Raw genomic sequence first — 12,972 nt, forward strand, 5'->3', positions numbered from 1 at the left:
GGGCGGGTCGCTGTCTCGGGCTCCACCCCCGGCTCCCGCCGGAGGTGCGAGCGTGGGTCCCGCGCCCTCCCCACCCTCCACCCCCGCCCCGGGAGCCGCTCTCTGGCTGGATTTAGGTCTGTCTTCTTCACCCTCGGCGAGTCAGAAACAAAGGAGGGGGGTGGGGGAGCGCACCATCTCCGGCTCCGCGATTCGCCCTTTATTCTGAACTCGCAACGTCAGCGGGCCCGCGGATGGAACCGCGGGGCGCGGGCCGGGGAGCTGGCGGCGGGGGCGCGCGGGGGCCCGGGCCGCGTGGGCGCCGGGATGGAGGGCGCCGAGGGGCGGGGAGCGGGCGTGCGTGTGTGCGAGTGCGAGGGAGGCCGGCCTTTAGTGTAACCGGAGCTACAAAGAAGGGGAGAGTCCGGGAGAGGGAGGGAGGAGCGGCGGCGGCGGCGGCGGCGGGGGGCAGCTCCGCCAGCCGGCCCCTTCCCCCCGCGCCCGCGCCCACCCGGAATGATGAAGAAGAACAATTCCGCCAAGAGGGTGAGTGCGCCAGCCGACCGCCGCTCCCAGGACCCCGGCCTCGCGGCCCCGGCGCCGCGCCGGGGGGCTTTTGTGTGCGGACTTGGGTCGGGGGCTTGGACTTGGCTCACTTTGCGCCCGCCCCCCGCGCCCCCTCCCCCGGGCCCGGCCGCCGCCTGCGTGCGCGGGGCTGCGGCCCCGAGACAATGAGAAATAAAATAAAATGCCGTTCATCCCGGCGCGGCGGGGACCGAGGCTGCGGGAGGGGGCGGGGGACCTGGCGGCCAGCCGGAGGCCACCCTCCGCCCAGGCCGGGCCCGGCGCCCCCTCCTCTCGCACTTGGAGTTGTTTATGTGGGGGAAGCGGGAGGGCGGCGGGGCGTGTGGCGGGGGGAGAGTTGCCCAGAGTGAAAACCTTCCGAGAAGTGGAGAGCGAACGCGGGGCGCCCTGAGTCCAGCCTCTGGAGGCTTGGGGGGGGGGGCGGTCACGGGAAAGCCGGGGACAGGGGAGCCGAGGGGGGTCGTGAGGGCCGGAGTGAGACGGGGAGAAGGCGACAGCCACCTAATCGGAAGGTTTTGCTCTTGCCCTGGGCCAGGGGCTTCAGGATGGCAACCATCCGTCCGCACCGCCTGAGAAGGTCGGCTGGGTCCGGAAATTCTGCGGGAAAGGGATTTTCAGGGAGATCTGGAAAAACCGTTATGTGGTGCTGAAGGGGGACCAGCTGTACGTCTCTGACAAGGAGGTAGGTGCCCTTTGCCTCCTCTGTCCCCGTTTCCTCATATCCCCCCGTTTTGTCCCCCGACAGGAGACTCCCCTACCTCTGTCTCCTCCTTCCCTCAACGCCTATTTTGTTCCAGAAGCAAGTTCAGCAGTTCGGTTGGTCTCTACCCCTGTCAGATCTGCAGAGAAAGGTTACCCTTTCTCCAGAAGCCCCGAGTAAGAATTTGAAAGTTGAGCGTGCATCTTAACTTAATGATTTTGCTTTGCAAACACCTATCCGACAAGGACGATAACCTCCCTCCCAAGGTGTCCCAAAGTTCTAAGTGTCCCCTGCTGCCCCCTACCCTATCCTAGCAGCTAGCTGAAGGTGGGATTATTTTTTTTTCCCTTTGCCCTGGCTGCTGAAAAGGCATATGCAGGTCATATCACAAGGGCAGCTGCCCCAGTCACAGAAAACATGTGCGCAACCCTGGGTCAGTCTCATATGACCTCAGGCAGAGTATCTGTGAGGGGTAGTTATTTCTGTTGAAGCCAACATTCCTAACCAGTATACTTCCCACTCCATTAAAAAAAAAAAAAAAGCAGCAGGAAACTCATTCTCCACTCTCTTCCTAACTTCCCCCCATTTGTATCAAAAAGCAGACAAATGGAGTCAGGAACCCCTGTCTGTCCCTGGGTAGTTAAAATGAAAACCACAGTCCACATTCAGAACCTGAGCCTAGCTCACTGAATCCACACTCTTGTCCCTTTTATCTCTATTTCTTGAGATCAGTAACACCTGAGAAACTGACATTGCCCTCCAGGAGTTGGAAGTCATTCCAGCCCCTACTTCTGAGACTGTGCCCGCATTGGCTAGGAGACTGTGCTGTGCTCCCCTGGTTGGGTGGCCCTTCCTCCCCCAATTCTGTGTCCCACCCAACCCACTCCCCCCGCCCTGGGCCTAACTGGGAAGTCCACCCTGATTTCTAACCTCTTCTGCTTTCTGCAGTAGACTATATTTAGGTAAATAAATCCTTTTATGGTATTGAAACAGACACATGCGCAGTCCTAGAGAAAAAGTATTCATCTGAACACAACGTGTACCTAGCCGAGTAGAGGGGAGCTGAGCTGTGCCCAGGCCCAAGCGATCCCTCTTCTGGGTGTTTCGACCTGACAGTTTAGGCTAAGCTGGGAACTTGGTGATGGCGGGCGGTGAGAGAAGGCTTTGATAATAGGATTTCTTTTTAATGGCCACTTCCACCCCATCCCAAATCCTATAGAAGGTTTTTCCATAATTTGCTGGCTTTCCAGTTTAAAAAATAGTAACGAGCAAGTGTCAAAAGTGTATCTCCTGTCTTCCCCGAACTTCATAATGGCAGGAAACTCTGGTGAGCAATCAGGGAGAACTTCCCACACGTCAAAGGGGAACCATGAGAACAGTGAAAGGGGAGAAGGAACAAGACCTCTTTTCTTGTTTGTGTTTGTCTGAAGAACAGAGCCTGGAAGCAAAAGAGTGTGCTCGCTCCCTGTTTGTGGAGGAAGGAGTACAGAGACAGGGGAAGGATGGAATGACCTCAGCCTCCAAGGCTTGGTGTCCTGTGAGTCAGGAACATCTGACCCATCATGGGGCCCATTGCCCCCTGCTGAGGAAGAAGAAGAAGTGGGAACAAGCCTACCATTACTCCTCTTCTTTGGAGCCCATTTCCATGCCACGGTGGGCCTGGACTTAGGATGAAGCAGACAGAGGACTCTAGGCTCTATTCTGTCCACTTCCCACAAGCTCCAGAGCAGAATCTATTAAGACTCAAGATTTCTTTTTAAATGCAAAGTGTAATGTTTGTAATTTAGGTGTTAACACAAGAATATTCCGAACTCTGTCCCCTTGAAATTTCAACAGTCTTTTTTGTTAATTCTCATAAAGGCAGGGTCTCCCACCACCACCCCCATCAAAGAAATCCTTCTGTATGGTTGTTATGAATCACTTTCCTCAGTCAAAGGGCATCTTATGATCATGGGGTTGATGTATAGGAACAGAAACTAGATCTTGGGGAGATCTCCTGGTAGAGAAAACTGGGTTCAGGGTATCTTTTTTGGCAAGGGAAAATCCCTTTCTGTGGGCCCAGGGGAAAGGAAGGGTTAGCTTTGGAAGATTAGTAAATGAGACTTAGGGCGTTTGGTAGAGGGAAGGACAAGGGTCTCAGAGTTGTCCGTCTTCGGTGGGAACAGTAATCTCCTTGTCCTGCTGTTTGTCTTGCCCCTTCTTCTACTGCTGCCCTATCAAGGCCTAACTCTGTCACTGTCTCCTTCCTGGGGTTCCTCTTCAGCTGTGTCCAGGGCAGAATATCCCCCCTCCCTTCCCTTCCTTTCTCCCTTCCCTTCCTGTAAGGAAAACAGAACAAGTAACTCTGTCCCGTGGCTCCATACACACACCCGGCACTTTCCTCTCTAAGAGTTCTGGCTGCTGCTGATAATCTCACGTCTGAGGAAGAAGGACAAGGGGTCTGAGGCATCATCCTCCCTCCCTGCCCCACGTTTCTGGGAATTGTTCTCAGACACCCCTTGTTGAAATCTTCTCCACTGCCATCCACAATCCTCCCGGGCCTCTGGGTCACTTACCAGCCCAAAGCCGGGGAGCCCTGGAAAGGGGAGAGCCATGGAGGAAGCTCGCCAGGCCGAGGTATAGGCTGCCATTGACCCCAGAGAGGCTGTGGGATGAGCCCTCCTCCTCTGTGTCAGCCCCCTGGCCCCAATGGCAAGTCCAAGTCCCAAGGACAGGCAGGGGCAAGACCAGAGACTGGCCGGGGAGTGGAAGAGAGAATCACTCCCCCACTTCAAGGTCGCTGAGAACTAGGAGAGTAGATGAAGTTCCTCTGCCTGCGCACAGCTCAGGGGGAGGGTAGGTGTCTTCCAGGAGAGGTATGAAACTGCTTTTATCTGTTTGTTTAGTCTTTTTTTTTTTTAAGGATTTTGTTTATTTATTTGACAAAGTTTGCAAGTAGGCAGAGAGGCAGGCCGTGGTGGGGTGGGGGGGAAGCAGGCTCCCTGCTGAGCAGAGAGCCCGATGCGGGGCTCGATCCCAGGACCCTGAGATCATGACCTGAGCTGGAGGCAAAAGCTTAACCCACTGAGCCACCCAGGCGCCCCGGTTTGCTTAGTGGGACAAGCACTGGTGCTTTTCATCTCTCATCCCAGGAAATCAAAAACAGCTCATTCCCAGGCTCAAATGGCAGAGGGTGAAAGCGCTTTCCAATCCCAATCTGCTGGTCTGAGACGGTGACTAAGTCCCTCTCCTCTTGCAAGCCAGAATAGTCCATAAGCCACAGCTTCAGAGCCCCAGGACTTCAGGGGAACACCTTAGCAGAGGGGAGAAACGACAGAGAGGTTTCAGACAGACGTTGGCAGAAATATTACTGGCATTTGCTTTGTGGCTCTCGCAGAGGCTGGTGGGGTCAGAGGATGTAGAGAGAAGTGTGGTCTCTGTTGAGACATTGGGCGAGAGAGTGAAGGGCCAAATGCTGGCTAAAGGTGGGAAGGGTGCCAGAGAGGCGCTATAAGCAGGGAGGGCTCCGTGTAGACAGAGAGGAGAACTTCCTGGCAAGAAGATGCTTAGGCTCTCAAACTGGAACCCTGGAAAGAAGGAGCAGAATACAAGTCTGAAATTTCCTCCTCCGGGGACAACCTGAGTGTATCTTTGTCCAGAGAGAGGTGGATGACTTAAACGGCTCTTGAAGCCTGCAAGTTTTCTCAGTAGCTCAGAGGGCAAACTGCAGGTGTATTTTTTGGCTTGTGTGAACAAATAACACAGGGGACTGTTGTTTCTATGGCTCTGAAGCTTCTGAAATGAAGGAGGTTGATGACTCTTTAGAATAGTATGTATTTGAGGAAGGAGTCAGGTCAGGGAAGAAAACCTGGCTGACTCAGTCAGGGGAGTGTGCGCCTTATGATCTTGGGGTTCTGAGTTCAAGCCCCAGGTTGGGTATAGAGATTACTTTAAAAAATAGTAAAATCTTTAAAAAAAAAATAAGCGACAATGTAAACGTTTAATAAGATGGGGGAGACCAGAGGTAGCCTTTGCCTCAAGACACCTCGTGATGCTGACCCTGCTTTTATCTTCTCCCTTGGGGCAATCAACAGCCATCCTGGTCTTGGTTTCTTCAGAATGGTAGGATTAACTTGTTAGCCTCTACATAAGCCATGTCTTTTAAAGGACATAATGGGAGACAGAGTGAAGAGAGACATCCTGGGGCTCTGGAAACAGCTTAGCTGAAGAGAGTGGGGCTAAGGGGTTTGCATAGAAACCCACCTGAAGAGTCAGAGCATGAGGGCTCCCCCAGGACCGTGCCCACTGTTGGACCTGTGTGGCCTTGGGTCAGACAGCTCTCCTACCCTGTCCCCCCCCACCCCAATTAGGTTATCCTGCTTCCCAGGACCGGTCTAAATGAACAGTCTGAGGAAAGGCATGAGGTCGTTTTATCCTCAGCACCTCCCCTCTGACCCTCCCCCAGGTAAAAGATGAGAAAAATATTCAAGAGGTGTTTGACCTGAGCGACTACGAGAAGTGTGAAGAGCTCCGGAAATCCAAGAGCAGGAGCAAGAAAAACCATAGCAAGTTTACTCTTGCCCACTCCAAACAGCCCGGCAACACGGTATGTCGCGCCTGCCTCCTGGGCCCCCAGGGAACGCAGAACACCTCAGCCCTTCAGGTTCTCTCCCGCCACTCTCGGCTCAGAGGCCCTGGGCTTGCCCTCCTGCCAGCTTTTGTTACTTAACCCGAGAATATCATGGCCGTTTCCCATTCTCCAGGCAAGCCAGCCACAGAGATCATCTCTCTCTGTCTCTCTCTCTCTCTGTCTCTCTCTCACACACAACACGCACACGAACATCAGACATCCCTTGGAAGAAAATTAGTTTTCCCTGTACCCTGACAGGTGAAGTTCTGAATCGACTTTCTCTGACTGAGGGGACTCAGGGAAGTTCCTGTAACTTTCTGTTTACTCAAGCATTTAAAGATCTTTGGTTTAGTACCTGTCCTTTATTATTTATCAAACGTCCTATAATTATCTCCAATGACATGTTAATATCCATTACCCTTCCTAGCTCTTCCTTGGTCATTTCTAAAACAACCTCTAAGCTGTGGCATATTTTAGGAATAGAGGCTGGTTTCCGTAGGTTAGCGATGACAATAGAAGCAGAATCTTTCTCCTAAGAACTGGGTCTAATTCCTTATTTCTTCACTGTCATAGTGAGGCACCAACCCTAAAACGCTGGCTGAACCAAGAATCTTCCCCTCACAGGCTCCCAACCTGATCTTCCTGGCCGTGAGTCCAGAAGAGAAGGAATCCTGGATCAGTGCCCTCAACTCAGCCATCACGCGAGCCAAGAACCGCATCTTGGATGAGGTCAGTGGGGCTCATCTGGAGGGGAGGAACACCAGGGCAGAGGCAATGGCCGTGACTCACTTAAAGGGTCAGCTTTTGGGGTGGACCACTCTTAACTTGCTAGCCGCCAGGGCTAGACTTATTTAGCTCCCTCTGCAAACCCCATTCTCCCACCTTCTGAGTCTCTCTGCTAACTCCTCTTTCCTTACTTTTTGAGGCCGGGGGCTAGCCCTGGAGCCCCCACACATACAGTAGAGGCCTTGCCCTTGGATTTTCTCAGAAGCAGTTAATGGGGTGGGTTCTTTTCCTGGTCCAGGCATGTTCAGGCCACAGGGGCGGCAGGGGTAGGACAGTCTCTGAAGAGCACCCATGACTCACAATGCATCTCCTCAGGTCACCGTTGAGGAGGACAGCTATCTCGCCCACCCCACTCGAGACAGGGCAAAAATCCAACACTCCCGCCGCCCCCCGACTCGGGGACACCTGATGGCCGTGGTACGTAAGACTGTAAGAAAATAAAAACTCGTTGAAGGGCCGACTCCGTGTCGGTCCATCTCAGACAAGACTGTCCAGCCCACCAGAGGCATCTGTGGTACCAAGGTCAAAGACCAGGGGAGTCCCTTCACCCCGTCCCCCTGCCTGATTCCTCCAAATCAAAAATACTTAGTTAGCACCTACTATGAGTTCTAAAGTCCTTGCCCTCAATAAATTGATCATTCTTTGTGGAAAATGGGATCTACCTCAAGGAAAGTGAACACAGAAGAGGTGAACCCTGTACCATGGAGTAGAAGCTATGAGACCGTGGCAGCCTGCCTGACAGGAAGCAGCACTGGGTCATGTAGTCACCTCGAGGCTCACCGTGAATGCCTGGAACTTGCAGAGTGCTGCTTCCTGTCACTGTCCCCGCTCTCAGTCTCTAGGGAGAGAGGCAGTCGGGGGTACTAGAAAGAACTCGGGATTTTTAATCACACAGAACCAGGTGGGAACCTAGGTTTGTGATTTACTCTCTCTGTGTGACTCCCTGAAGCCACCAGTCTTCAGCAGGATAGGGGGGCAGTCACCGTGCCTACCCTGAGGGGCTGCTAGGAGGAATGAATGATTGAAACAACATGTATATCAGTATACATGAGGTGCTGAATAATGCCTGCGTTATTTTATAGTATTCTGGAACTAGAACAAGTTTGACTTGAAGGCAGGGGGTGCTGAGCTTTAAAGGGCAGAGGCAGTTCGAGGACACAGATGGAAAAGGACAGTGTATGTGTGTGGACCCTCCTGTGTGTGTCCAACCCAGTTTGATGTGTAGAGTCCGCAAGACAGAGGGGAAAAGGTGCTCTCTGGGAAGTTTATAGTAAAACGGAGAATATGGGAAACGGGCAGAAGTTCCTGTAAATCACAGGAAAATGAGAAGTTCCGATCACTATCAAAGGAATAAGAAACAGTAAGAAAGTCCAAGGGCTCCATCAGGATGGGGTGCTTCTCATTTAGGGAAGGCACCTTGAGGAGGAAAAGGACCAGTTTGCCTCTGTCTTTCAGACAGTCCCTCCTGAACTGCCTCCTGATGGCTGTTCCCCCCCCTTCACGCCTCCCTTCTCCCTCTCTCTCTAGGCTTCCACCTCTACCTCGGATGGGATGCTGACCTTGGACCTGATCCAGGAGGAAGACCCCTCCCCTGAGGAGCCAAACTCTTGTGCCGAGAGCTTCCGGGTGGACCTGGACAAGTCTGTGGCCCAGCTGGCAGGCGGCCGGCGGAGAGCGGACTCAGACCGTATCCAGCCCTCCTCGGACCGAGCCAGCGGCCTTCCCCGATCTTGGGAAAAGCCAGACAAAGGGGCCACGTACACCCCACAGGCCCCAAAGAAGTTGACCACCACAGAGAAAGGCCGCTGTGCCTCCCTGGAGGAGATCCTGTCCCAGCGGGACCCTGCCCCAGCCCGCACCCTCCAGCTGCGGCCCGAAGACCCCCCATCGCTCCTTCCCCCACACCCGGGCCAGCTGTCCCGGATCCAGGACCTGGTAGCGAGGAAACTGGAGAAGACTCAGGAGCTGCTGGCAGAGGTTCAGGGACTGGGCGATGGGAAGCGAAAGGCCAAGGATCCCCCTCGGTCTCCGGATTCCGAGTCGGAGCAGCTGCTGCTGGAGACAGAACGGCTGCTGGGAGAGGCATCGTCAAACTGGAGCCAGGCGAAGCGGGTGCTACAGGAAGTCAGGGAGCTGAGGGACCTGTACAGACAGATGGACCTGCAGACCCCCGACTCCCACCTCAGACCCGCCCCTCAGCACAGTCAGTACCGGAAGAGCCTGATGTGAAGGAAGGGGTCGGCGGCTGGGACTTGGGGGCGTGGGGTACACAGACTCTTATCTCCAGGTGTTGCAGGATAAAGCTTTTTTATTTACCTCAGTCAAAAAAAGGAAAAAAAAAACACACAAAACTCGTTGCTCTTGCTGCGGCCCAACCTTCCCGCCACCCTCCTTTCCTTCCTTACCCATGGCTGTTTTCTCTGACACCTCAGTTGCCTCAGATTTGAGGAGGTGGACCCCTGCATTAGTATTAAGAAGCTTTTACCTAGATGAAGAGGGAGGGGGTGGAATAAAGGCATAGTCTGGCCATTTACACACACCACCCCTCTGAGACACAGCAGGGAACGTTCTGCTGCTCCCAAGGACATGTATAAGCTAAGTCTGGCAGGGGAGGCTTTTTCTCTTGTGTCCCATTCCAGGTTGTCAATCCAAGGGTGAAATTTCAGCTGTCCAGCTCTAGCCCTGGGGATGTGGAAGCCATTGTCAACTGCACACACAGAAGTGACACCTGTCCCAGCCCTGAGTAGGATTTGTGGGAGCCCCTCCCACCAGACACCAGCTTCTTGTTCATATCATCTGAGACCAAGCAGCCTGGATATCTTGTCTGCCTGGTGTCATCATTTCCCACACCTTTCCCAACACCAACTCAAAGATCCAGTGTTGGACAGTTGGAATGGTGTGATCCTTCCGTGAGGGGGTGCCCAGTGCAGGGGAACTAGGGGCAACTGACCCCACAGAAGAACGGCACTAAGAACGAAACTGATTTGCAATGCAAGCTGGGCAGGATTGAGGGGAAAACCAAACGTGTGCCCAGGTTCCTCTTTTGGCCAAGCTAGGGTTTCCTGTAGCCTCTCCCTCTCCTTCCTCAAACCTCTTTACCAACACTCATCAGACCCCGACTTCAGCAAAACAGTTCTGCGCTCGCGCCACCACCCTCCTGGCCAGGCTCCCTTGCATTCTTGTCAACACGAGAGCTCACACACTCATTCTGTTTAGTTTGCTGCTTTCCTCTGCGGTTCCTTAGATCAGGTTAGCAACAGTGACAGGGGCCAGAGAAGAGTTGTGAAGGCAAGAGCTGAGTGGGGTTTGACAAGAAGGGAACAGGCTCACGAATCAGCTAAAGGGGTTAGAAACCACTTGGAAGTGTACGCAGCCCTTGCTAGCCCCTTGACCCTCTCCCCTAGATCTCCTCTCGCCTCCAAGAGCCAGGACCTAGCGCTTCTCTTGTGGTAAGAGGGGACGTGGGGGACAACTTTGGGACAGACTGCCTGTTGGCAGTGGCAGTGAAGTGGCCCCTGATGTGACGTTCAGGAAGACACAGTAGGAGGGAGAAAAGGAAAATCCTCTGGGTGAAGTGCAGACTCTTCAATTCCCATTCTTCTGCTCTGATGTTGCTTCCACATCCCAAGTAAGCAAGATGGGAGATGTCTCCAAGTTCAATGGTCTCTTTGGAAGAGAGGTTCTTGCACCACGCAATCCTGAAGATTTTTCCCCAGATCTAGCTGTGGTTCTTTAAACAAATTTAGACATATTCCTCTTCCCCAAGGAATATGTATCCAATTTGAGTGAAAGCCACCTAAATGTCATCCCCAGGGTCTCCTGAGGTAGCAGCAAGTCTGGGTCTGCAGACTTGCCATCCTCCAGACAGGCCTCACTGTCCTAAACTCACACGGTCAGAAGACCCACCCGTCGTCAAATCATGAAAATCAAGGTTAAAATATTTCCTTGTAGAAGTCTCTATCTTTGTATAAATTTTATTTTACCAGCACCCTCCCTCTTCTTTTTCCTCCTGGTTGCTCCCACATAATAAGAAAAAGACCAAAGTGAGAAGGACACGTGCAGCCCCATGAGTCAATTCCCAGTGGCTGCCAGAGGAGGTAGAGGACACAGGGAGGCGCTGGGAGGAGAATGACAGGTGAGGGGAGCAGAAAAGAACAGGGCCCCCCGGGGACTAAGACCCAGGCACCAGAACCGAGTCACAGGGGACCGAAACGAGCCCAGCTTTGGAACCAAGCAGATTTGGGTTCAGAACCTGACTTTTTTTGCCGTGAGGTCCCAGGCAAGGCACCAGCTGTCTGAGTGTCAGTTTTCTCATCTGCAAAATGGAGAGTTCTTGACCGGCAGGCAAAGAGGACATAGGAAAGTGCCGGCCATCTGGCCGGTAAGTAACCACTAGCACTAAGCAAGTGGTCACACGGGCCACATGCCCACCGGCCCCCGTGGTAGCTGTGCTCAGGGAAATGACGCGGTAGGCTGGGGACAGCAAGGACTAGGAGACCTAGGGCCTGGGGTTGATCACTGCCACTTTGTCCTAGTCCGGGAGCCAGCTGAGTCCACCCTCCAGGCAGCGGCCACGCCCCTTCTTCAAGGAGAGACAGGACCAGGCACGGTGCTCAGGTTGGAGATAGAGAGGGGGAGCCCCAACTCTCCTGTCTTCCAGAGCTGGGAGATGAGCACCAAGCCAGCCTTCCCACTGGGACGCTGAAGGTGGGCCGACGGAGGACAAGAGCACCGGGAGCCCAGCTTCCCCTCTCCCAGACCTCTCTCTCCGCATTCTATCAGCCCCATCCTTCACCTCCCATATTGCCTCCACTCCCTCCCAGTTGCAGGGTTCTGGAGTAAACGGGTAGATCAAGCAGGGGGCTGTGAGCCAACTTGCTTATCACACAGTTATGGGGGGACCTGTTTCAGGATGTGTAGTTTTTCTTCCCTTCCCTCTTCCATCAATTGTGCTATATTCTTTTCTTACACAAAGGAACTGGAAGAAGCAGAATCTTTGGAGGCTCTAGGATGGGGAGATGAGGAAATCCAGGACACAGAGTTGAAGCAGGGTAGGGAGTGGAGACAGGTGAAGAACTCAGTGCCATTTCCTATTTCAAGGACCTTTTCCTCCACTTGGTCTGTTCTTCCGCACTCATTTGTGAAGTAGGGGTTTGGGGAACAGGAGGGTAACGTCTCAGGTGCTGACCTGAAGAGCTGATGGGTTCCTGCGCATGCTGTCTCACAGAGCTGTAGGCTGTTTAGGGTGAGAAGAAAAGGGGAGAACCCCACAAGTTGGGCGCCTGGGTGGCTCAGTGGGTTAAAGCCTCTGCCTTCGGCTCAGGTCATGATCCCAGGGTCCTGGGATCGAGCCCCACATTGGGCTCTCTGCTCCGCAGAGAGCCTGCTTCCTCCTCTCTCTCTCTGCCTGCCTCTCTGCCTACTTGTGATCTCTGTCTGTCAAATAAATAAATAAAATCTTTAAAAAAAAAAAAAAAAAAAAAAAAAAGAACCCCACAAGTTTCACGAACTCCTGCTCCCGCCTTCCGAAAGCATGCGGTGCTGAGCCTGGAACGCTGACCCCTGCTCCCAGCCCCTCTGTCAACAGAGTATATAGTATATAGAATATACAACAGTATATTCTACCTCATTCTCCCCAAAAACCAGTCCCCCCCAAATCTCTCCCTTTTCTACACCTCATAGGCAAGCCGACCCAGCCCTATTCCACCCCCTCCAAGCTCGGCTCCAGCCCCCTCCCCTTCTCACTCCCAGCCCCTGCCCGTTCGTTTCTCTTCTTCCTTTCTTCCAAGCACCCAGTCTCCCAGCTACAGCAGCCAATCCCCAGCCTGCTCTGGAGCCACACCATATAAGGAGAGGTTGGAAAGAAACCCGGGTAAAGGCGGGAGCAAACACAACACACACACACACACACACACACACACACACACGCCAGCACACTCACGCACCCAAGAGTTTAAGCGCCTTTCTGCACGTGACCCTGTGTCTGCCCGTCTGTGGGTATGACACCCGTCTCACCGGTCCCCGTCCCTGGCTCACCCCACCCACAGAACCAGGAACCTGTTTGCTATTCCCCGCCTTTATTCACGCCCCCCTGAGACCATCACTCCAACCAGTTGCCTCTGACCTAGATTTTCTGCACTAATTACAAGCCTAACGAGATCTAACAAACACCCAACTTAGCACAGCTGAGACCCTTGAGGTCAATTAGTACAACCCAGCTCAGCTCAGGAAATGAGAGATGGAGCCAGGGCCTCACCCCAGCCCCAGCCCAACCCCGGCCTTGGAAGCAGGCAGGGCGAGAACACAAAAATTA

The 12,972-nt window shown here is 53.7% G+C and overlaps 1 protein-coding gene across 1 annotated transcript; it reads left to right on the plus strand.

Moving 5' to 3' along the window:
- Positions 1 to 329: 329 nt before the first annotated feature.
- On the plus strand, positions 330 to 9,000 carry PLEKHO1 (pleckstrin homology domain containing O1). Its single transcript, XM_032843582.1, has 6 exons — positions 330 to 525; positions 1,100 to 1,246; positions 5,709 to 5,849; positions 6,498 to 6,602; positions 6,975 to 7,076; positions 8,187 to 9,000. The coding sequence occupies exons 1-6, from the start codon at positions 496 to 498 to the stop codon at positions 8,886 to 8,888; spliced, it is 1,227 nt and encodes a 408-aa protein (XP_032699473.1). The 5' UTR covers positions 330 to 495; the 3' UTR covers positions 8,889 to 9,000.
- The last annotated feature ends 3,972 nt before the right edge of the window (positions 9,001 to 12,972 follow it).

Source organism: Lontra canadensis, unplaced genomic scaffold (assembly GCF_010015895.1).
Source record: "Lontra canadensis isolate GAN:19392208 unplaced genomic scaffold, GSC_riverotter_1.0 scaffold142, whole genome shotgun sequence".
Taxonomy (NCBI): domain Eukaryota; kingdom Metazoa; phylum Chordata; class Mammalia; order Carnivora; family Mustelidae; genus Lontra; species Lontra canadensis.

What these genes read in the sequence shown, in the direction of transcription:
- PLEKHO1 (XM_032843582.1), top strand. Translation starts at nt 496, where the DNA reads ATGATGAAGAAGAACAATTCCGCCAAGAGG. An exon ending in AGAACCGCATCTTGGATGAG is followed by an intron (nt 6,603 to 6,974) that starts GTCAGTGGGGCT and finishes GCATCTCCTCAG; the next exon opens with GTCACCGTTGAGGAGGACAG. An exon ending in GGGGACACCTGATGGCCGTG is followed by an intron (nt 7,077 to 8,186) that starts GTACGTAAGACT and finishes CTCTCTCTCTAG; the next exon opens with GCTTCCACCTCTACCTCGGA.